The following is a 26,554-nucleotide window of genomic DNA, read 5'->3' on the forward strand; positions in this document are numbered from 1 at the left end:
TTTTGAGAATTGTAAAACATAAAAAACAATAATGGCCCATAATTCTTGTATATTTTAACACCTGTTTTCATTTAAAATAAGTATGTACAATACAAATGAAAAAAAAAAAGACCCCCCCCCCACCCCCTAGTATTTTGTCCTAAATTTAGGCATATTAACAATTTTCTTGTAACTTTCCAGAAATAGTCTATGCAGAAGCAACATTAATATCTATTTTGCTTTTTTTCACATCTGCCGGTAAAATATACTGTATCCTGTTTCTAGCTAATTTTGTTTAATTATTTGACATCATTCCACAGTAGCAGATATAAATATGTCTCACTTTAACTGCTATGTAACATTTCATGATACCATAATCAATCAACAAGAATGGATGGATATTTATATTTTACCATTGAGTTGGCATTGAGGAAAAAAAAATCTCATTCTAAATTTACATCAAGGGGATGGAACTGGAAGCCATTATGTTGAGTGAAATAAGCCAGGCACAGAAAGATAAACTTCACATATTCTCAATCATTTTTGGGAGCTAAAAATTAAAACAATTGAATTCATGGAGATGGAGAGTAGAAGGATGGTTACCAGAGGCTGGGAAGAGTAGTGGGAAGAGGGTAATAGGGATAATTAATAGGTACAAAAATATAGTTAGACAGACTGAATAAAATCTAGTATTGGATAGCACAACAGGGTGACTATAGTCAGCAATAATTTATTGTACATTTTAAAGTAACTGAAAGTATAATTGGAATGTTTATAACACAAAGAAATGAATGATAAGTGCTTGAGTTGATGGGTACCTCATTTACTCTGATGTGATTATTAGATATTGCATACCTGTATCAAAATATCACATGTACCCCATATACACCTGCTATGTGACACATAAACATTAAAAATGAAAAAAATAAAGAATTGACTGAGTCAGGACTAAAATTAAAATTTTTAGTTAATTTTTTAAGTCAAAGGACACCGAATTTTCTCATCATCAAATAGAAAAGAGAGAGTCCAAACAGCTTACTTGGGGGATTAAAAGTGAAGTACTGGGGGAATTAAATAATGCTTCTGAAACCCTCATTTCACTGCAACAGAATAATCAGGGCTGAAAGATGCTCATTTTGGAAGTAGCCTTAGAGGTGGTAGGAGTGTGTGAGGCTCATCTGCTGGCCCTGGGAACCAAAGGGGACAAGAAAAGGTTGGGGACCCTTGAGACAGAAATGGAAGAGAAAAATGTGCTCAAGAAAGGGAAAATGTCCATTAAGGTGATGAGGCTGGAAGAATTATTTGAAGAGAGTTAAAGGCACAGTGAAGCTTGTTCACAAGAGACTGGAGTCCCTATGCACTTGGAAGTGGCAAATAGGAGTCCGTGGTGGTACAGGAAAGGGAAGGCATTAGCTGGAAGCAAACGAGAATACTAAGAATCACACACTTCGCTGATCAGAAATGTGGATGGTTTTCATGGAGAATCCTTGCTAACTATGTGCTTTTTTAAATTCATAAACCACGAATGAGGTCTTTAAAAATATATTATGTAGAATAAAATATATTATTTCAGCTGAAAATGCTATCACTCTAAAAGGTTTCCCCAAATCATTGATTTCTCCAACGGTATTTCCCATTACACAAAGCCCAGACCAACTTGTCAAGAGAGGAATGGGATAAATTCAAACTAAGGTTCTTGCAGCTGTAGATTCAGATAATATAATACAACATAATGTAATGTAGTATATTAAATATATTTACATAATAATTTTTTATTAATCACTATGGGTTTCTCATTAGTCTTTGTAGAAATATACAAAAAGTTCAATTCCAGTTTGAAGAATTTGAAAAAATATTATGTCAAAGTAGAATTGAATTACTGGGTCTAAGAAGCAGAAATGCTGACATGAATACATTAAGAGCTCAAAGTACAAGAATGCTATCACTTCTCTCAGTAAAAGCAATAAAGAAATATTTGCAAAATTCTTAATTGCAACATCCAAGGTGCATAATTTAAAAAGAGCACTGACCATATCAGCCAATTATTTTATTTAAATTTAAATAGTTTTTGTCTTCAATATTTTTTTCTATGAACTCTAAGTATGAGATATTCAGATATTCAGGATATTAATAAAATAATCATTTAATATTTCAGGAATGTGGCTCTTAACTATAATGAAAATGATCACCCAGAAATATATAAATGGCTTTGTTATATAAATTTCTATTAAAAACTGATTATAGTATATGTTTATCATAGCAAAGTTAATTTGCTAAATAACGTTTTAAATGAACTCATCACTTTTGTGGTAACTAAACCACCTATCTGCATATAGAGTAGGTTTATTTGTAAGTCATTGTATTAGTCCACTTTTATAGTGCTATGAAGAAATACCCAAGACTGGTTAATTTATAAAGGAAAGAAGTTTAATCGACTCATAGTTCAGCATGAGTTCAGGAACTCACAGTTCCCGAGAGGCCTCAGGAAACTTACAATCATGGCATAAGGGGAAGCAAATATGTCCTTCTTCACATGGCAGCAGCAAAGAGAAGTATATGTGCATAGCAAAGGGGGAAGCCCCTTCTAAAACCATCAGATCTCGGGAGAATTAACTCACTATCCCAAGAACAGGATGGGGGAAACCATCCCTATGATTAAATTATCTCCCACCAGGTCCCTCCCAGGTCACCTGGGATTATGGGAACCACAATTCAAGATGAGACTTGGGTGGGGACACAGCCAAACCATATCTGTCAGAAAGCTTAACACCCTGTCTTTCATTTTGGAGACTGCTCAAAAATATATGTTAACAGACTCAAATCCAAAGTATACTTTTTAATGGATTCAAATCCAAAAAGCAAAATGTATAAATAAAAATATATTTGTTTTATAGTTTAACAGATTCAGATCCAAACACAAAACCTCATCATCCTACATTCTATAATAACCACCAGTACTGGCAAATCAAGACACTTTTCCCCAACCAGTTTAATTGACCACAGAGGGAGAATTTATGACTTTCTTAAGCTCAAGAGATTGCTCGAAAGTATAATCAGTTATAGGAAATAAAGGAAAATAAACTGTCAACGAAATTCTAGACAGGGAGGAAAAAAAATAAACATGGAATTTCACTCCTAAGTTTGAGAATAATTGACAACAAACAAATGAAAAATGCCTCTAACAGATATATATATATATATATATATATATATATATATATATATATATATATGCCCCCACTATTACATAGTCTCTCTCTCTCTTTCTCTTTCTCAGTCTCTGTCTCTCTCTTTCTTGCATGCTCTGTTTCTTTCTATCAGAACATTGCAGGATGGACACATTGTTAGGACACATATCCATATACCAATGAATATTTGTATGGGTATTCACATTTCACTGAATTTCCTCACTTTCTAATACTCATGAATTTAAAAATAAATACAATATTTGGTAAACAACAGACAGACTGGATTTAAAAAAATGGTGCTTAATTCAAAAGTAGGATTGTTGGGTAAGTCATAGATAAGTAAAAGAGAAGACTTTCAAAATACCACAGAATGCTATTATAGCTTTAAGATACCTAAAAGGATCAGGTTTTGATGTTCTTTTCTTTGTTTTTTAACAAACTAAAGATGAGTATTTAATGTAGACTATAAATTGTGTGACAAAGTTAAGACTGAATTAATCCCCTTAAGATTTGGAAAAAGAAAGCAAGGTTGATGTAACCAGTAGGTTTTCACAGACCACATCAAATACCTTTTTACTATATCTTCTCCATTCCAGCAGGGAAGTCCATCTGCAGCAGCTAATTCATTAGTACAAAGCTGATCCGCTAGACCTCCATAGAATGACCTGTACAGTCGAAGGCTGTTGATAAATTCTCTAAATGAAAGAAGAAAGAAAACAATTAAAACTAAATATCCACAATAAAGGCCATCAAAAATGATATATATTGCTGTACATAATGTTTAGGATATAATTTTATATTGCTATGTTTAATGTTTAGAATATAAGTATTTAAATTTTCTCTATTTGTTTTCAAATATTTTAAATACTTTTCTAACCACCAGGATGAAAATACATTATCATTTTTTAGAAAAAAGCTAGTATTTTAATTTATTCTTAGAATAAAAGGGTTCACTGGGGATGAATCTTGTATAACTGCACATCCAAGAGGTTGGGAATAGTATATACTGATACACACAGACAGACATCACTTCGTTTAGCCTCCCTAAAAGTCCTCACTACCTGCTGTCATCTACATCACCATAAGAGTACTAACACTTTTATTTTCCCTGTGGAAAATGTCAGAGACTTACAACATGCCAAGTGATTGCTTTCTGATGAAAAGTGTCCTAGGTTATTTTCCTATCTGGGTCTTCTTGGTATCTAAGAACAAAAAGTAAAGTCTTTACTAAATATGACCTAAAACCCAGACATGTAAGATATTTCAGAAGCATGGAAATAAAAGTTTTTGGAAGGAATAATATTTAATATATTAACGAAGATTTTTTTCCTCCCACACTACTTTCCTTCCCCATATCAATTATGGGAGGAAAAATTCAACAACGAGCATGTTTGTTTTGTTTTAATTTAGAAAGCAAAAACTTCTGAGTTTTAAAACCAAGGCTTTGGAGGACCAAGAACTTGAGCTTTAATATTTCAAAAGGCCAAGTCCTAAAGACCTTCATTATGACTTTTTTTTTGACATAAACAATTGCTTTGGAAAAAGAAATGAAAAGCCCTAGGCTGATCATAGGAGATGCTCTCTAGACCGGAAGGAAGGGACAGAAGAAGGAAATGTTGGAAGTAAAGTAAACTTTAGAAATTCATGGAATAAGCAGTTAAAATATAGCAATTATGAAATGTCATCCTCATTAAAATTAAAAATATAATTTGTTTAAAAATGAGATCAAAGAAGAAGGGTGATTCTAAATTATAGCTGGAGTAACTAATTTTTAAAAAATTAAATCTCATTTTGTCACATCTGTTACTCAAGATCATTAATTTTTAGTTCTCTCCTATTATTTTTGTTTTGTTTTGTTTTAGAGATGATATCCTGCTATACTGCCCAGGCTGGACACAAATGTATTGGTTTTTAAAGAACTATTTGTGAATATTGCTGGAGTTGATTTGTAAAAAAGATAAATGTTACTTTCAAATATGTAACATCAAAACTCATAGAGAAAATCAGAAGTTTTTAATATAAGTATTTGGTGAGTATTTAAATCATATTTACTACTTTAAGTCAATTTCCTTTGCCAGAAAATAAGTCCCTCAAAGATGGCTATATCTCTACTATGGTAATTGGAATGCATGAACAAATACCAATTTATATGTTGCAGCTACTAAAACATAATTGAGGAGGCAGACTAATTCTTTTTTTAGAAAGTTGGGGTTTAATGAATGGCAGGATGTGTGACTCCTGTCCTAAATTGTATTCACTATAAATGATCACTTGTTTGGAATCAAAGAGTCTTCTAGCAATGAAGAGACCAGGCTCAAATTGATGGAATGTTGAGACTTTTAAATTGATGATGTAAAACTGAATATATTTTTATGGACCCTAAGTCACCTACTGCAGTCTTGGTGGATAGCACCAAGTTCATTTCTCCCTTCAAAATCAATATATCCTCATAGGGAAAGCTTTACGTCTTTCTTTTCCAGTCCTCTTTCCCACGACTATACCGTCATTGCCTTAGTCCAAGCCTTTATTATCTTTCTCTGGACTTATTACACTAAGATTACATCCCTCCAATCTCTTCCCATTCTCAATGACAGTCACTTTCTAAAATTCAAATTTGATATTCCAGAGATTATGTTACTCACTTAAAGTCTTTCAAAAGCTTCTCTACAGCATTTTATCCAAGTTTCTTGGAAAGATGTGCAAGGTATCTTCTCACCTCAATTTCAACAACAACCCAAACCATACTTTAGGGTCCCACAAAAGTGAGGTGCTTTCTGTTTCCCAAACACACCGTCATACCATTGCCTATATTTATTCTGAAAGGATTGTATCCTAGAAGATTTCCAGTCATTCTATGCACCATCATTTATAAATTATTAGTCAAAAAGTAAGAAACACTATTGAGTGCTAAGTTTTGTATTGGCACTAAGGATTCACAGGTAAGCAAGAGAGCCCCTGCCTTCTAAGAACACACATTTTGGGGAACACCTACAATGATAAGACAATGTTAATAGAGCCAAATTTTAGTGCACAGACGAATCAGAAGATATTTACAAAACAAGGTAATATTTTAGTGCTCCATGCAAAACAAGCAAGCAAACCAAACAAAAAGTCAGGATGAGTAAGGGTAAGAGGAAAGAAAATACAGCTAGTATGCAGTTTCATTAGTGGGGATTGTGCTTATGGGAATGAACCATGGTGAAATGGTACGAAGAAACCATTTTATCATCAGTCTTATTGCTCATCATAAGATGTTTCTGTTTTATTCAAAAGGAAGTTGGAACCATTAAGTTTTCCAGCAAGCAGGTGTCATCATCATCATGGCAGCAGTTTGGGAGTAGAAAGCAGTGAGGTCACTTAGGTGGCTATCACCTGAGCAGGAGAAACCCTGAGGATGTGAGAAATAGCCTGTCAGTGAACAGAAAAACAAGTGAAAGATTTGAAAGACATTAGGAACCCAGAATTGACAGGCTAAAGGAAGAATGTTAAGATAACACACACAATTTCTAATTGTGTTTTCCCCCTGCTCATGTGAGGGATGCTCATGTCATTCGCTGAGATAAGAAATAAAGGAAGAGAAATCTCACCTTCCCAGGGTCCCAAACTATACTTATGATCATCCTTATCTCGCTCCATATTTTCATCTTTCCAAGGCACACATCACTTTCTAGCCACTTATGTAATATACAGATTAATCAGGCCTTATTGTTTCTTAACTGTCTCTATGGTCTGGAATAAAATATTCAGGCAGGCAGAAATTTTGTTGTTTTTTTCACTGCCATAAATCATAGAGCCATGGTGTTACATACAGTAGCCCCAATAAATAGTCATCAAATTCATAAATGAGTGAAGACTGAGGAATTAATGGTTTCATTCTCAACATGTTCAGTCTGAGATTTCTTTGGAATGTCTAGATAGAGAAATCAAACAGAATGCTACTTTCAAACTTACTAGGTACAAATCTCATCTGGGGATTTTCCCAAAATGCAGATTCAGATTCCGTAGTTTCAGGGCAGGGCTCAAGACTGTACACTTCTGCTGGGCGCGGTGGCTCACACCTGTAATCCCAGCACTTTGGGAGGCTGAGATGGCCGGATCTCGAGGTCAGCAGATCGAGACCATCCTGGCTAACACAGTGAAACCCCATCTTTACTAAAAATACAAAAAATAAGCCAGGCGTGGTGGCGGGTGCCTGTAGTCCCAGCTACTCACGGAGGCTGAGGCAGGAGAATGGCATGAACCTGGGAGGCAGAGCTTGCAATGAGCCGAGATCGTGCCACTGCACTCCAGCCTGGGTGACAGAGCGAGACTCCGTCTCAAAAAAAAAAAAAAAAAAAAAAAAAGGAAGAGCATGGGAAACCATAAGTAGAGATTCAAAAAAGAAAAATTAAAGATTTGTTTGTATGTATGCTCATTTCAATGGGGAAGACAGTTGAAAATATTCGGGTATAAAAAGGAGATAAGGGTTTGTGGTAATTAGCTTGTTTCTGGATATTCTAATTATCTACCTTCTGGGCACACAGGAGCTTGGAAGTTGGTTTTGGTCATGGGACTTGTTTGGGGTTCGAATAAACGTAGGCAGAATTTATGTATGCTCCTTCTAGGCTGAAGCTTTAAGAACTAACGAGGCTTTGCCAGCTTCCGTTTCCCTCTGGCACAATGACTGGCAATGTTTCAGAGGAAGACTGCTCTGTCATTCTGCGTCCTAAACCCCAGGCAACTTAAGCAGTAATGGCTGCTGATCTGAAATGGCACAGGTTCTAAACAGTAACACAATGTTATTGTTCTAAACCAATGGTATGTTGGTGTAGTTTTCTAATGCATCATAACTTAGTCTCAATTGGTTGATACAATGATAGGAAAAGAAAATTAAGAATTCATTAATCAGAAATTCTGCAAAAGAGAGAGAGGAAGGGCTACTGAAAACAGAGTGGTTAGCTTTGAATTTTCTGAGGCTAAAATAAGGAAAGAAAGTCTGTATTAATATTAAGGTGGGTTTTGGTTTGTAAAGACAGAAATTTAGGGGGGAAATCCTACTTTGGAACACTATGTTCTGTGTTTGGCAGGGTTTAGGTGGCAGGAATTAAGAGTAGTGTTAGGCCGGGCGCGGTGGCTCAAGCCTGTAATCCCAGCACTTTGGGAGGCCGAGACGGGCGGATCACGAGGTCAGGAGATCGAGACCATCCTGGCTAACACGGTGAAACCCCGTCTCTACTAAAAATACAAAAAACTAGCCGGGCGAGGTGGCGGGCGCCTGTAGTCCCAGCTACTCCGGAGGCTGAGGCAGGAGAATGGCGTAAACCCGAGAGGCAGAGCTTGCAGTGAGCTGAGATCCGGCCACTGAACTCCAGTCCGGGCGACAGAGCGAGACTCTGCCTCAAAAAAAAAAAAAAAAAAAGAGTAGTGTTGCAAAATGCAGTTGCACTGATGAAAGTAGAGATAACAGAACTAGGGATCTTCAGTAGGTATATTAAACAAAAATAATTGAGATGGTGGAAAAGGAGGGGATTGAAACACCAGTAGGAATAGTGAACCAGTCAAAAAGACTTACAGGCCAGGTGCAGTGATTCACGCCTGTAATCCCAGCACCTTGGGAGGCCGAGGTGGGTGGATCACCTGAGGTTAGGAGTTCGAGACCAGCCTGACCAGCATGGAGAAACCCCATCTTTACTAAAAATACAAAATTAGTTGGACATGGTGGCACCTGCCTGTAATCCCAGCTACTCAGGAGGCTGAGGCAGGAGAATTGCTTGAACCCAGGAGGCGGAGGTTGTGGTAAGCCAAGTTCGTGCCACTACACTCCAGCCTGAGCAACAAGAGCAAAACTCCATCTCAAAAAAAAAAAAAAAAAAAAAAAAAAAAACTTACCTGCTACCACAGAGCAAATTAATGGTGGCCCTATTATCAGAATTCACATCTCAGTTGCCAGCTCAATGCTCAAGCTAATACATGACTACGTTTCCAGTGTTACATGAAATATTTCAAGGAACAAAATATTATATTATTAGAAAGATTATAAATTTAAGCTGCTGGGAGAGTGACTTCATCTGTGCAATTATTTCTCTACAGTTATAAGAATATTTCCTATTAAAATTAGGATCATAATAAACGCAGGGAGATATTAACAGTCCCATCGAATTATCCTTCGGGGACTGTGTTTCATATGTCAGTTGCTCATCTCATGCTTGAACTATCTCTAGTACACAGAAATGAAATATAATTATTAAGAGTAACAGTTTGACCATATTTAAAAGAAAATAGAAAAATGTTCCTCATCCGAATATTTATTCAAAGGCTCTATGTCTGGACCAATAAAAATGGATCATTTCTAATTTGGGCTTGTAACAGTGTAGCATTTGTTCCCTTTGCTGCCATTTTCCAAGTTGAATGCAGAATCATTAGAAATGAGCCATACAGGCCAGGCACGGTGGGTCACTCCTGCAATCCCAACACTTTGGGAGACCAAGGTGGACGGAATCAATTGAAGTCAGGAGTTTGAGATCAGCATGGCCAACATGGTGAAACCCCATTTCTACTAATAATACAAAAATTAGCCGGATGTGGTGGCGCATGCCTGTGATCCCCGCTACACGGGAGGCTGAGGCAGGAGAATTGCTTGAACCCAGGAGGCAGAGGTTGTAGTAAGCTGAGATTGTGCCACTGCACTCCAGCCTGGGTAACAGATCAGCAAGACTCTGTCTCCAAAAAATACCACTTCCGTGCTTTTAAAACACTAACTCATTCACACAAAATGTCTTTATTAAAAAGTCATGGGACTTGTTTGGGGTTCGAATAAACGTAGGCAGAATTTATGTATGCTCCTTCTTTATGCAGCATCTGTTATGATGCTGGCAAAGATGTGGAGAAAAGGGAACACTTATACACTGTTGGTAGAAATATAAATTAAATCAACCTCTATAGAAAATGGTATGGAGATTTCTGAAAGAACTAAAAATAGAACTACTATTTGATCCAGCAATCCCATTATTGGGTATTTCCCAAAGGAAATTCAACTATTTGTTATTTGGAAATTCCACTTTCCCAGCAATTCCACTATTTGGTATTTACCCAAAGGAAAATAAATCATTATATCAAAAAGAGACCTGTACTCATATGTTTATCGCAGCACTACTCACAAAAACAAAGACATGGAATCAACCTAAGTGTCCATCAATAGGAGACTGGAGAAAATGTGGTATATATTATACACACTGGAATACTACTCAGCCATAAAAATGAATGAAATCATGTCTTTTACAGCAACACTGATGGAACTGGAGGACATTATGTTAAGTGAAATTAATCAGAAACAGAAAGTCAAATATCACATGTTCTCACAAGTAGGAGCTAAACAATGGGAACTCATGGACTTAGAGAGTGGAATAATAGACACTGGAGACTCAGGAAGGTGGGAGGTGGAAGTGGGGTGAGGTAGGCAAAATGGTTACAATGTGCATTATTTGGATGATGGTTATGCTAAAAGCCCAGACTTCACGGCTACACAACATATCCATGTAATACAACTGCACTTTTACCCACTATATCTATTAAAAATTAAGAAAATAAGAAACAATAAAATGTCTTGCCATGGCATAAGAGCTCTTGACCCTTTACCCTAAACCTCATCCCATGACAGTCCCCCTTCTCTCTATTCACATACACCAGCCAAAGCCCACACACCTATACACACATTGCATAAAACAACTCAATATTTACTGAACAAGATTCCAGGCTTAGCACATCCAGTTTCCTCCACCCAGAACTGTCTTCTCTTCTACTTTACTCTCAACTTTCTACCCATCCTTCAAGATCCTGCTTAAACCTCACCTCCTCTCCAACTCCTTCCCTAACCAACTGGTATAGCAATGGGTTCATCCTCATTTCTCATCTAGCACCTGTCTATGGTTGTATTATAGCCCTTGCTCTCTAGTATTAGAATTCCCTTGTATGCCAATCTACCTTCCCAATTAGTGAATGTGTTTCCTAAAGACAAAAGTCATGTCTTCCTCATGTTCTCAGGATTTGGACCATAGTTTGGTATCCAACAGGCACTTAACAAATTCTTTTTGAATTAGCCCCAGATGAAGTCTTAGTTTTTAACAACTTCTAGAATTAGAAGCTCCTACAAGAAATATGTTTTACACAATGCTAGTGATAATTTAAAGTTCTTTAAGTGCACAGGTGGCTTGGGAAACTTTAAATCAGGAAACTTTAAATTAGGGGACCTATTTCTAGATTCTGGCAAAATATCAGAGAGACCTTTCTGGTGTGCTGCATTAAAAAATAGAAGGAATCTCTAAGGTAGTACAACAACTGGGCCAAACTCTACTAAAGAAGCTCAAGACAGCTCCTATTTATATGTAATGTTAAAATTAATATGTAGTGACACATTAATATTTAGTTGCACTGCTGTGTAAGATAGCTATCATAATTAATACATCACAGATATGCTGCGTTATGAAGACAGAGATAGAAGGAGCCTTAGAGATCATCTGTTCCAACAGCTCTCTGTCCTATCTATACATTGTCATTACCAAAGACACATTTTAAACTGTACACCTGGAATTCTCCCTCAAACAATCAGATTTATTGGTCCGGGATGAGAACTGAGCATTTGGGTTTCCTGTACGCTTCCTAAAGGATCCTAATGTGCAGCCAGGTTTGAGAACCAGTGACGCAGTCCAACCCTCTTATAAATAACAAAAGTGAAAACAAGAGAAACAAAAAGACTCATGAAAAGTCACTAAGTTATCACTTAGGCATTTAGTTGATACAGACTTCAACATCTTGTTTCATTAATTAACTGAAAATCTCATTACTTAGCAATAACTGGCTGCCAGTGGATATTTGATTAATCAAAGTTGAATACATCTTTAGATAGAAGAGTATTTCCACCTGTTTCCAAACATTTATGGAAATTATCACATTTTAAAAACACACTCATTAGTAGATTGTTAGATTAGAAAAAAAAAAAAAACAGATACATTGCTTCTTCTCGACAAAAAACTACGCTGAGAATGCAATACGTTCAGACAGGAGTTACCTATATGTTTTGACCAGTCTAAAATGTTTGAAGCGGGAAGCAGGCAGTGGGGCAAATTCTAATCACTGGCTAATGCCCAGCTTTGTACACTGTGCTAGCACAGTAAAGTAGAAGAAGGCTGTAGCACAATTGCTCATTCATAGCCTGCAGCCTTATTTGCCCTGAGCTTACTGAAGGCAGGGGAGAAACATGGACTAGCATAGTTATTGCTTCATTGTTTCCCATGCCCTTGAGGCCAACAGTGCCAGAAAGGTCTCCTGATATATCACATGGTAAAAAATACAAATAAAGGGGAATGCAACCCACCCTGAAGTAGTTGTTTCTGAATCTGTTGACAAAGGAATGCCAGTTACTACTATTAAATTGAGTAACACTTCCAACTGGCTATACTATTGTAGTTGACTTTATTCATGTTTAATTATAAAAGTAATATATCTTTTAGTAAGGTGTAAAATAATAAAAAGGTGCATGACTAACCAGTTAATTTCTGTCCTTCCATAGTCTTTCCAACCCTCCCACGTGAGGAAACCACTATAACAGCTTGGTGTTTATCTTATTCTCCAGCTTTTGCTACGTGCAAACTAACAAGCAGCTAAAGACAGACAGATAGACAGACAGACTGACATAGAAAGATAGAGAGGGATATAGAGATGGTTTGGGTTCGCAAAATCTGTACCAAGCTATACACATATATGAAATAGAATCTTTCTCACATGACAGTATATGATGAACCCCTTTCAGGTTAATAAATAGAGTCTTATTTTTAATTAACTATATAATATTCCATAAACTGGATATAGCAACATTAGCATAGTCTTTTGAAAATATTTCACTAAGCAAATTTACATTTTAATTTATAAGGCTGGCATAGTTTCAAACTTTGTTGATCTTTTAGGAAGCTATTTGCCTTAAGGCCCATGGCTCTAATCTACATTTGACCTTGCATTTCATTTAATCAGACCTTGCTAGAAACAAAACTATGTTCAAAAGGCATACCTCTCAATCCTATGTCCTCATCTCATAGGAACTTGTTTCATTTTAAACATTTATAAATTGTCACATATTGCACCCCTCTTTTTTTTTCCATTGAATCCAACACAAAAGAGACTATTTCTAATTTTGACCAAAGCTAATTATCTAGAAAAGTATCCAAGAAGAATCTTATTATTATTATTTTTTATTATTATACTTTAAGTTCTAGGGTACATGTGCACAACGTGTAAGTTTGTTACATATGTATACCTGTGCCATGTTGGTGTGCTGCACACATCAACTTGTCAGAACCCATCAACTCGTCATTTACATCAGGTATAACTCCCAATGCCATCCCTTCCCCCTCCGCCCTCCCCATACCATAACAGGCCCCGGCGTGTGATGTTCCCCTTCCCGAGTCCAAGTGATCTCATTGTTCAATTCCCCCCTATGAGTGAGAACATGCGGTGTTTGGTTTTCTGTTCTTGCGATAGTTTGCTGAGAATGATGGTTTCCAGCTGCATCCATGGCCCTACATAGGACACAAACTCATCTTTTTTTATGGCTGCATAGTATTCCATGGTGTATATGTGCCATGACAGACTTCTTAATCCAGTCTGTCACTGATGGACATTTGGGTTGATTCTAAGTCTTTGCTATTGTGAATAGTGCCACAACAAACATACTTGTACATGTGTCTTTTAGCAGCCAGATTTATATTCCTTTGGGTATATACCCAGTAATGGGATGGCTGGGTCATACGGTATTTCTAGTTTTAGATCCTTGAGGAATCGCCATACTGTTTTCCACAATGGTTGAACTAGTTTACAATCCCACAAACAGTGTAAAAGTGTTCCTATTTCTCCACATCCTCTCCAGCACCTGTTGTTTCCGGACTTTTTAATGATTGCTATTCTAACTGGTGTGAAATGCCATCCCCATCAAGCTACCAATGAGTTTCTTCACCGAATTGGAAAAAACTGCTTTAAACTTCATATGGAACCAAAAAAGAGCTCGCGTTGCCAAGACAATCCTAAGTCAAAAGAACAAAGCTAGAGGGATCATGCTACCTGACTTCAAACTATACTACAAGGCTACAGTAACCAAAACAGCATGGTACTGGTACCAAAACAGAGATGTAGACCAATGGAACAGAACAGAGTCCTCAGAAATAATACCACACGTCTACAGCTATCTGATCTTTGACAAACCTGACAAAAACAAGAAATGGGGAAAGGTTTCCCTATTTAATAAATGGTGCTGGGAAAATTGGCTAGCCATAAGTAGAAAGCTGAAACTGGATCCTTTCCTTACTCCTTATATGAAAATTAATTCAAGATGGATTAGAGACTTAAACGTTAGACCTAATACCATAAAAACCCAGAAGAAAACCTAGGTAATACCATTCAGGACATAGGCATGGGCAAGGACTTCATGTCTAAAACACCAAAAGCAATGGCAACAAAAGCCAAAATTGACAAATGGGATCTAATTAAACTAAAGAGCTTCTGCACAGCAAAAGAAACTATCATCAGAGTGAATAGGCAACCTACAGAATGGGAGAAAATTTTTGCAATCTACTCACCTGACAAAGGGCTAACATCCAGAACCTACAAAGAACTCAAACAAATTTACAAGAAAAAAACAAACAACCCCATCAAAAAGTGGGCAAAGGATATGAAGAGACATTTCTCAAAAGAAGACATGCATACAGCCAACAGACACATGAAAAAATGCTCGTCATCACCGGCCATCAGAGAAATGCAAATCAAGAATCTTATTTTCAAATGGAGATTTTCTTTCTGGAATGTCTCAGACCTCATGTTTCTCTACTTAATGACATATATTGATTTTTTTCTTACCCCTAAAGTCAGTCCACACATAATACAGAATCCGAATTAAAAGCAATGCCTAGCACACTGTTTGAAAATATCTGTAGAACAAAGGTCAAATGTGCAGTTTGCTAGTTAATGGCCTGAGGCAAAGTGAAGGTTAATGTGGCACTAATGAGCAGGCTCAACCCTGTAGAGATGTCTGACCACAGCTGTCAAACAGTAGACGCTTAAAATGTCAGTCTCCTGCTCAGCAGAGGAAATATATAGTTACATGTTTCTAGATAAGAACTCTTTTCTCTTGCTGTTCTGAATCTATATTTAATCATTTAACGTTATTCTCACCTAACTCATTCTATTTGACAAAATATTTACAGAAGTCTTTAGAATACAAAAAATAGATTTCTATTCTAATAGAATAGAAAGGGCAAACACCACTCTCATTGCAAATGCTTGAAAATAATTAAACTTGTATAGTCAGATGGAGAATGGAAGTCTCGTTTCTTGGCCCATTCTGGGAAGAGAGGGTGAACACACCACTGAGAAGCAATGCAATATATGGCACATTTATCACAAATGAAAATGTGTTTCAAGCATGGCATTCATATTTGATTCAAAAGAAAAAGAATAATTTTTCCAAAAGAGCAAGTCGTTAAGTCTGCTCTCTGAACCCCACCTGAACTCATTGCTTATTACGGAAACTGTGACCTAAAGATTGGCACCTTTCTCAAAGAGGAGGATTTTTTTTTTCCCCTAAGTGAGTCCAGGTTTTCCCCTCCACATAGGAAGTCATCTCCCGCACATGACATGATTCCCCTTTATTAGAGGATTTACTGTGATTTCAAAACAAAACTAAAGGGTTGGTAGGTTGGGGAGCAACAGGGAAAGTAATAGGAAAGAGATGGAAAGGAGCTCAGATAATGGGCTGATTTCCTTAGAGACCCTTTGCAGAGACTTCTTTGTAAACAGGTGTTTCATGTTTAGCACTCCCTGTAATTTGATTCTAGCCTTGAGCTGGAAGTTCATAGCCATCTATGCAATTAGGACAGATGCCTCTATTCCTCACTTTTCAAAGACCTTCCAAACCCAACACATTACCACTTAATGTCCCCATAAAAAACACCCTTTCTGAAAGCATCCTCCTCTAAAAAGAGTGATTTAAACCTGTTGTCAAAACTAGGTTTTCAAAATTAGTTCTAACATCGTTTTCCACTGTTGTTAAAATGTGCCTTAAAAAACACTACCTCTGTTCTCCATTAAAAAGGACTTTAAACAAGGACTTCAACCCATTAGTGAAAATAAACACGTGACCAAGTATTCAAGATTTAAAACTAGCCAGATAATACTAGGGAAATTGGTCATCTATCCCAAAAGAGACGTGATACAATGTCTACCTCTTATAATTGTTGGTCACTGTAATTAAAATATACAATTGATTGTTCATTCTACTAGTTTAAAGAAACATGGTACCAATTTTTCAATTTTCAAATCTAATGATATTAATCTATGCTATTCACACAATCATTATTGAGTACCCATATTTTGAGATTCAGTATTTTAGGTCAAATCTTGAATATTCCCCTCTTTGGCAATAAGATATTTTCTGTGGCTGCTAACATTTTAACAATAAACTTTGTGACTTAAGGGACAAAAATATAATCTAGACATTATTAACCTCTCTCAGCATTAGCAGAACATTAATAAAATACTTGCCCTTTAACAGTCTGCCAATGAAAAGCCTTCTTTATTCTTCCTTCTTTTATCTTTTGCATTTTGGAATTACATTCAGATATTCCTATTTACCTCCTCCCACACATTTATCTGACTAATGGCTGGTATATACCTAGTACAAATTGTTCATGCTTGCATTTTCAGATACTCTGTATCTTTCATTCCAAATACATGTGTCCCTGAACTCGGTTATAAAGATGGGCATTAGCACTAGGAAATCTATAAATAGCAATGCTCAGATAAAATAAGCTATTTTATTCTCCAGTTTTATTCCTATTACTCTGGTAATTTTCATTTTGAAAAACATTGCTGTGGAATGTTACATGTCACCTAGGTATCCTTTTATTCCCAGTTTTTCTGGTGGGGGGTCTAGAATATTACTGACTAGGATAATTAATGTACAATTACCTTTAGTTAATTATGCCATCTAAAATATGTTTATATGATAAGGATTAAGGTTATACATCCTTCCATTATGATTATTCATATACATGTTTGTTTATATAAGGCTTAGCTTAAATTGGAAAATGTAGACAAACCAAACACATTGAAGACTACAAATTCTTTGGTTTTACTCAGTTTATAAGACCCCAAAGTTACAGTGTCCCTTATATAACAAGAGTCTTGCTGAAAGAGGGTGAAACCAATAGAGCAAAAAGAGAGCCTCAGACTCCTTGACTTCAAAAGTCATCAGACCAGAATGAATCACATTTCTGAGAAGGAAGCTTAATCTAAAAGTCGATAGCTCTACGAATATGAGCCTAAACAAAAACAAAAAGAGATACCTTGAAACTTCCTTCATATTCTCATTTGTTGCATCAAGCAAAAGAAGCCACACTTGATTCTACAGATTATGGTGAAGCTGTGTGCCCTGGAAATGGTTAATCTGATTTGTGTTTTGGACTGAAGATGAAAAAAGGAAAGGAAGTGTCTCTATCACATGTGTAACCTACTCCACAGACACATTTTTTTCTACTAGTTTGAAGACAATTGTGGTGGATTTGGCAGCTTTGTCATTTCCATTCCATGCCATTGGATACAAATACAAGGATTTCTTGGTGCTTCCTGCTTCCCATTTTCCCCTATTATACATATGTATCCTTTAAACATTTTAAATGCCATTGATAGATTTTAAATGTTGAAAATATTCTTTACTACGAAAAACAAAGTAGAAGATAGCGCTTGATACTCTTGCTATAGATGAAGGACCCATCCTACCTCTAAATGCAATTAATTTGTAAGAGACGAACTTCAATCATCTTAAATTATGCCCCCACAGATTCTGCCAAAAATTCTGAAATAATTTTATACACTCCTATAAAATCATCAATTTCCTCATAATTTGAACTTGAATCATCCTCTTCACCTCTTCTGGAAGTTCAGTGAAAAAAAATTACAACCAGAGGAGCTGAACTTGAGGTTCTTTTCAACTCTGTAGACGTTTGCTGACTTTCCAAAGGAAAAGGGGTAGAAGATTCACTTGTTGGGAGAAAAGAAAAAGAAAACATACTCTTAGATATATTAGATAAGGAGAATTTATTCACAGTTTGGTTTTCTTGGTGGAAAAGATGTTTTCAGCCATATAAATGAGATAGCCCCACAGTAATAATTACATACATTACTAAAAGCTTCTAGCTTTTCCGGCAAAGCTGCTACATAGAAACAGAAGGTTTTGGTATGACCAGTTTGAAAACTGTCCAATTTCTAGCCATTTCTATGACTATAAAATGATACCTGATTATTCTTTCTGTAGTCAGAAATGTGGAAAGATTTACTTCCACACACATACTAACCTAAGGTTGACAGCCTCTGCACTGCAAATATCATAAAGCAACTTAAGATGTAAGCATTATGGAACACTAATGGAGCCTGAAGAGTTTAGAATAAATCTCATGCTCCCTGAATTAAGTGTATCCTCATCTAAGAAAGCAAACTAGTAGAGTTCCAATTGCAGCCACCGGATATGATAGTTGCATACGTTTTCTATAATTGCCAGTAATTGTTACCCTCAAAACAAAAGTGGGCATCTGTTGACTACCAAACATATGGGCACATAGCCACATCCAAGACCAATTGCAATGTCAACTTCTAGTTTGCGCCAAATAGTTGGACCTGCCTCTTCTTTCAGGACTAGTGTGCATAATATTAATTTTCTACTATGTGGATTTCATTTAAGATGATCCATGAAATGGCCATTAATTTTTTCATGAACATCTAGAAAGTAAGAGCATTTTAAAAAGATTTTCTGTTTTTAATATTAGTTTTAGGTGGAGCAAAGTACTTTTCAATGCAACAAGATTCTGCCTGGATTTGTCTATGAACTTTCTTTTTCTGGGAACATTTATGGGATCCTCAGCAGGATACATGATCCCCAAAGATTAAGAACAACTAGCCTGAACTTTTGCCATATGTTTGCTCTGCCTTCTGGTATTTACTCTTCCTGTATGCCTGTAGTTTGACCCCCTGCAGGTCCTGATCTTCATTATTCACATAGATCTTGACTCTAGCCTGCCTTATAGCTCATGTTCCCTCCGTACCTGCTCTGGCCTCACCTCTGGCCTCCTATCCAAAGCTTTGTCTTGGCCTGCCCTGCTCTGGAAGCCCTCAGTACCACCACCTAACAAGCACTGTTTTACATTAAGCAGATTTTTTTTTTTTTTCATTGAAAACATGACCTTTATTTTCACAAGTTAAATTTACAGGTAATAAATAATAATGGCACCTCAAAGACGCACTAACTTTCACTTACAAGAAAATAGATTGTAAATTGCTTTCTCTGGTACTATAAATGATATTAAATTTTCCTGTCCTGAAAGAATCAACTTCTTTTTCAGACCAATGAATATTTTCATCCACTGAATATTTGTATATACAATGCATCATTAAGTCCAGCATATCTCAATACTGATTTACCATCTAAACAAACATATATTCTCAGTGTGTAATACCATGAATTTTTAAATTTAATTTTGGTTTCATTAATAAAGTGTTGTGTTAGATAAGATTTGACTATGTAACTATAAACTCTATGTTTTTTATTATAAACTCTATGTATTTTAAGCTAACTGATCCCATTTAATATGAATCGATCTACCTTGGCAATAATCTTAAATAACATTAAGTGTTCTTCACTGAACAGACGTTTCAAATTTTTTCCCACATTTAATTATTTTGAACATTTCACTGTGTTTTTCTGTGACACACGGGATATTAATTTACTTTAGTTGACAGTGACATTCTGAATGAGAATCATGCCCTGCCTCATTTCTTTCATTAAACTGCAATATCAAGCGTCCTCATTGCTTTCTATCCTTAACAAGTCAAACTGTTAATGTTCCAAGTGATAAAATTCTCACTCAAATCATGATTTAATAAATGTATTAGAATGAAATGGAAATATCTAATGATATAATATTTCAATTAAGTTCTGAAGACAAAATTGAAAACTCATAAAACAATTTATATTTTGTTTCAAACCTTAAAAATCCAGTATTTCTAAAAATTCTGCATTCCCCACCTTGACATCAAAATCCTGTCTGATAGGAAAAATATCTTATTTTTACTAAGCACCTAGGACAGTCCCTATTATGCAAATACACACTCATGCATGTAGCCAATCCCTTTAATCATGCATTCTGAAATGAGAGGCCTGGCTAATTGGAATGCTTGCTGGAGAACAGATGGGGCACTGGTGTTGAGACTCCATCTTAATTTATTGTCCTGGGGTTTTCCTAATTACCTACTTAATTGGCACAGCCACGCCACTTTGAAATAATAATGTACAGCTAATTATCACCGATTTAAGCTTGCTAATAGCTTATTCTTACCAGCTAACTTCAAGAAATCAAGCAGAGAGCAGGAACTGCCACAGGGAAATCACTCAGCCTGGCCTGCTTTAGACAACTGTATGAGTGCAATGTCCTTTACAGCTGTGTTGATTTGGTCTCTGCCCAAAAAGGCAAAATTGTGATGCTTTGCTGGCTGTTTAAAGGAGCAGTAGCTCTTCCTTATTTTGCTCAACTTTGGAGACCTCCGTAACTGGTATGTATCAATCACTCAGGATCTTCAATGTGCACATTATTAGCATGCTGTATAAACAGAAGTAAACTGGGGAAATTGAATCAGGACAATTACATCTCCAAAATAAAAGAATCCAGCTCTATGATTTAGTTCCCCTCTTTCCAAGCTAGAAGAAGACTCACAATGTCCACAAATGAGCTTAGCACAACTCTTATCCCAGAATAAGGAAATCTTCCTTCTTCAAATGTTAGAAGCAAAACAAGGAAAAAGCAATGGATTTAACAGAAGGGACCTCTGTGAAATGAATATAGAAAAACAGGGAGAAAAAAAGACAAAACAAAATGGTTAGGAACTTGGGAATATTAAGAGATTTCTCTATCCTCAGGAGGGGATACTGTAATACTGTCTTCACTTACTCTCATTCTGCATTTATTTTCGGTACCTTTAAAAATTCAGAGATCTCTAGGTCAGATTCCCTAGAAGCAGTGCCTGAGACAGTAATCAGTATGCAGGCAACTCATGAGGGAGTGCTCTTAGGTAAAAGGGAGCAAGGGAAGCAAGGGCAGGTGTAGCGGAAGGAGCTAAGTGGGGATGTAGGCTCAGCTTCAGCCAGATACCACAGGGAGCACTGAAGCATGCATTTCACCATGTTTGATCCCACACGTTAAAGCAAGGGGCAAGCCTCTTCTATCCCTGTGTCAGTCAGTCATTGCCTATGAGCTGCTACCAAGAGCCTGAGGTAGGTGGGAGTCTAATCCCTTTCCACAGGTGGATGAGATGGGTGAGAGGCAGTCTCCAAGATAACTCCCCACAGTTTTATCCCTCATGCCTTTGCATAGTCCCCTTCTACACTGAAGAGGGCTGACCTGTGTAACCTATGAAATATTGCAAAAACAATAGTATGTGATTTCTGAGGCCAGCTCATAATAAGACAGCAGCCTCTGCCTTGCTCTCTGTTAAATTTCTTGTCCTGAGAGAAGTCAGCTACAATGTGAGGACACTCAGGCAGTCCTGTGGAGAGGTCATTGTGACAACAAATGGAGGCCTCTCACCAACAGCCATGTGAGCAAGCAATCTTGGGAGATGATACTCCAGCCCCACTTGAGCTTTCAGATGACCACAGCCCTAGCTGCCTTCTTGACAGCAATCTCTCTAATGACCCTGAGCATGAATCCCACAACTAATTAGCTCCCAAATTCCTAACAGAAAATAGTATAATAAATGCTTATTGCTAGTTTAAGCCACTACATTTTGGAATGATTTTTTAGATAGCAATAGGTAAGAAACACCAATGGCTCCTATTTGTTGAAGGCAATTTCCCAGAGACTAAAGCAGCTGTGAGTTGGTACACAGCAGCCAGGAGGCAGGTAAAAGGGCCAGGTGAAGAGGATTTGAGTAGGGCCAACTGCAGCACCCACAACCTTAGTTATTTCTCATCTTATATTTGTTCCACTAAACGTTCCATACCACTTAGACACAACATGTAATGTTATGAACTTAATGATGGCTTAGACATTTTCATTTTTAAAATGTTAATTGGCAGCAATGTATAATTCAAGACCTCATGAAAATATTCTTCAAAAATGAAAATGTCTGCAGACAAATGAAAGTTGCAAAAATTCATCACCTGTAATAATCTTCAAAAGCTATACTAAGGCTAAAGCAAAAAGATTCTATATAAATGCATGAAACTGAAGGGAAAAAGCACCAGAAAGGACAAAATGTGTGAGAAATTGTAAGTATTGACTATATAGCAGTAGTTGTCCTAGGGGTTGTGAAAATATTGGTAAGAGTCAGCTATTTGCTGGTAAAATAGCATAAAAAATGGGAAGAGTGTAATGGAGTGAAACTACTGTAAGTTTCTAATATTGTTCAATGAAGTAGTAAAAGTTATAATTTAGACACTAAAAGTTAAAACTGCATATGGTGATCTCTATAATAACCATTGGAGAATAAAGAAATACAAATTTAAAAAGTTATAAAAGGATAAAAATAATAAATATATGTTAAACTCAAAAGAAGGAAAGAAAGGAGGAATTTTTTTAAAAGGCATGAAGTAAAGAGAAAACAAAGAGCAAGACAGCAGTCTTAAGCCCAACTGCCTTCAGGATATTGTATATTTCTGTATACAAAAGGATTAAACATTCCAATGATAAAACAAAGACTAATTAATCATCACTTACTAAATACACTTGGCCTACACCCAAAAAAAGGTAGCTAGTTAAATTAGTTATAAGTCAACCATGGTTATGCCGAGGCTTAGGACACAACACCCCAAAATATAACTGTAGGAGACCAGAACATGCCATGCCAAAATATAACTTTTTGTCATCTTGATTACTTTGAACTGGTTATTTTGAGAACTCAAGACACAGGAAATGCTCTGAAAACCTGCTCTTTTGTAAAAGAAGTTTATGTCTATAAAGAAAATTTTCCTTAGTAAAGGTATCTAAATCAGGAAGAGAACTTCCAGGAGACCTAGTTTGCCTTTATCACCAGGGCGAATTTTACCTGTGTAACAATGCAAATTTTATTTCCCATCCCTTTCCTCCACTCACCTTCTCAATAGTTTGTCTTCACTACCCCCCAGAAGATCCAACCGTGTATTCCTTTCTTGAGCTCCAGATGCTATATAAGCTCCAATTACCTGGCCTTTCCTTAAGTCCCATATATTTGTGGGACTCCCATTCCTATATATGTAATTAAAATCGTTTTTCTATTAATCTGCCTTATATTAACTTAATTTGTACCCCAGCTAAAGAATTTCAGAGGGTGGAAGGAAACCATTTTCCCCTCCCTGACAATTATATTAACATTACCTCAAAAGAATAGGTTGAATACTGGAAGACTAAAATATAAATTACATTCTTCCTCTGTCACGAAGTCCTGAAATAATTTTTCTAAGATAGGGTGCCATAATTCTAACATAATTTTAAACAACAAAATTTTCATAATATACTAAATCTAAAATATAAACTATGACTATATAATTTGAAAAGGTTATGCCTCATTTATAATATAAAATACATTTTTAATTTTTGGCAAGCATAGAATAGTGTTTATTTTCATTTATGTTGGCAAAGATACTAATGGATTTTACAGTTCCTATTTTTTCAGCTATTACAGAAACTAAATTAAGCTATGGAAACTGCTAAATTATTTTGTTTCATAGCTTTCCTTTAATGGTTTTGGCTTGGTTTAAATTTACAGAAAGTAGTTTCTGCTAGAGGCATTCTCTTGGGAATTACTCAAAGTAAATTTTAAAAAGGATACGTGAGAGAAACTATTGTTAAACAAATATTACAGGCCATTGTTTTGAACTGAACTCTTGCACTAGGCCTCAACAGACCAGACTAAACCAAAATAGAATCAGTCATGCTACATGCCATATCATCAAACTGAAGCTTAAGGAAACAGATCCCCAAAACAGACCAGTTTTTCCTAAAAACAGGAGATTCCAGGAAATCTGGGTCATTGTAATAAGGAATTCCCGTCTGCTTTAACCCTTTCAAAAAGTAATCTGAGACAAAGTCTCGCTCTGTCGCCCAGGCTGGAGGGCAGTGGTGCGCCATCCAGGCTCACTGAAAGCTGCGCCTCCCAGGTTCATGCCATTCTTCTGCCTCAGCCTCCCGAGTATCTGGGACTACTCTCAAAAAAAAAAAAAAAAAGAAAAAGAAAAAGAAAGAAAAAGAAAAAGAAAGAAAGAAAAAGGGAAAAAAAAGAAATCTGAAGTAACCTGATTTAAACCAATCAGTTTTTTTTATTTTATTTTTTCCTATTGTTCTGTTTTCTCGTTTCCACCTTACAAAACCCACTGTCCTGAACTTGCCCAATGGGAGTTTTTGTTCCATTTACTGGAATAGAGGCTTCTCTGATTCATGAATCCCAAATAAAAGCCAATTATATCTACAACTAAATTTGTTGTAATTTTTTCTTTTAACACTATTGTGGATATACACTGAGAGCCGGGCGCGGTGACTCAAGCCTGTAATCCCAGCACTTTGGGAGGCCGAGACGGGCGGATCACAAGGTCAGAAGATCGAGACCACCCTGGCTAACACGGTGAAACCTGGTCTCTACTAAAAAATACAAAAAACTAGCCGGGCGAAGTGGTGGGCGCCTGTAGTCCCAGCTACTTGGGAGGCTGAGGCAGGAGAATGGCGTAAACCCAGGAGGCGGGGCTTGCCATGAGCTGAGATCGCGCCACTGCACTCCAGCCTGGGGGACAAAGCAAGACTCTGTCTCAAAAAAAAAAAAAAAACTTAGAAAATATTAATTTATTTTTTACTTCCCTTTTATATGAATTACACAAAGCAGTGGTTTTGTTAATAATTTGGAAGTTTTTCTTGCCTATGTTTTTCAGTAATCTTTCCTTTTATTTTAATTAATGGGTTATAGAAGGAAATCCAAACAAGTCAAAAACTATGCTCGGTCATTTATACTTTATCTGTATGTGGATGGTCACTGTATCTACAATACACTATAATAAAAAATGATCTACATTCAACGTATGAGATGGCAAAAAAAGATTATTGAAAAATTGAGTATTAGTAGCTTTCATGAAAATTTTGACCAGGGAGTTTGAACTACTTTTTAATGAGAAGATCATTATTTTAAAAAACACTTTTCATCTAAACTTTAAAATAATTGTGTGTGTTAATATGTATGCATATATAAACGTACCTATTATTTTCTCAGATACAGAAAGTTCAGTTAAGCATATTCCTCAATTCCTGCCATACTAGCACAATTTACCCTTGCACATTCCTGCTTTATTATTTTATTATCTCCCCTTTCCTTTCTATAAATACTCATTCTAATGTATATAATATAAATACTCTGCTATATCCTATCCTTGAAAATATATACTGATTTTATTTAATAATGTTTTAAATTCATATAATGGCATTGTACTATTGTTCTCATTCTATGCAATCTGTTTTCTCTGTAATCACAGTGAGATTTTTTGCTGTATGAAAATATGTTCATTGCTTCTGACTGCTTCACAATGTTCCAAAGTCTTACATGTTACTTTTCTATTTTCCCTAGATGTGGATAGTTTGCTTCTAACACTCAGCTATCACAGATAATCAAGAATGCCTCCTCTGGGTATAAGGAGGTTTCCTTAGGACACATCCTAAGTAAAAGACTCTAGTGCATAGGGTATGTGAGTTTTTCCAGGTACGGCAGAAGGAAGCTGTACCAGTGCACAAAATGATCATCCACACAGAAAACCTAATATGGTCAAAAGACCAACCGTTAGAAACAGAGTTCAGAAAAATAGCCATTTATAGCATTATCCTAATATCTTTGTTCAAATCAATCTATATAGTCAATATAACTCCAATTGAAATCCAACAAAATGATATAAAATATATTTTGAAAACTGAATTTCAAAATATCTAAGAGAATTTTGAAAATGAGAGTAAATACAGTGACTTACGTTACAAGATTTTATAAAATCCTTCAAAGCAAAAGCAATTGCAATAACAAAAATCAGTAAAAATCTGCAGAAAACAACTACTGACTTATTAACAGACAGTAGGCCAGCATAATTACATGAACTTAGAATGAGTATGAGGTGAAAGAACAGAACACAAAGGGGGAAAGGATGGATAATTTCAGGGTTTGTTGGGGAAATTGGATCAGAACATGGAATATTTGACTTGGAACCTTACCTTATAACATATATACACAGATATATTCTCTATGTATTGTGCATAATAAGAGAAAAAAACACAGAGCTAGTAGAAAAAATATAGTAGAATATATTTTTGAGTTAATGCAGG

At 36.2% G+C, this 26,554-nt stretch overlaps 1 protein-coding gene across 1 annotated transcript in view; it reads right to left on the reverse strand.

The window, feature by feature from the left end:
* GPC5 (glypican 5) overlaps positions 1 to 26,554 on the reverse strand; it is a 1,441,555-nt gene that overhangs the window by 1,076,964 nt on the left and 338,037 nt on the right. The window contains exon 5 of the mRNA XM_023218068.2: positions 3,737 to 3,862. Within this exon, the coding sequence (XP_023073836.1) occupies positions 3,737 to 3,862 (126 nt within the window). The remainder of the gene's footprint in view (positions 1 to 3,736; positions 3,863 to 26,554) is intronic.

Source organism: Piliocolobus tephrosceles, chromosome X, assembly GCF_002776525.5.
Source record: "Piliocolobus tephrosceles isolate RC106 chromosome X, ASM277652v3, whole genome shotgun sequence".
In the NCBI taxonomy this organism is placed as follows: Eukaryota; Metazoa; Chordata; class Mammalia; order Primates; family Cercopithecidae; genus Piliocolobus; species Piliocolobus tephrosceles.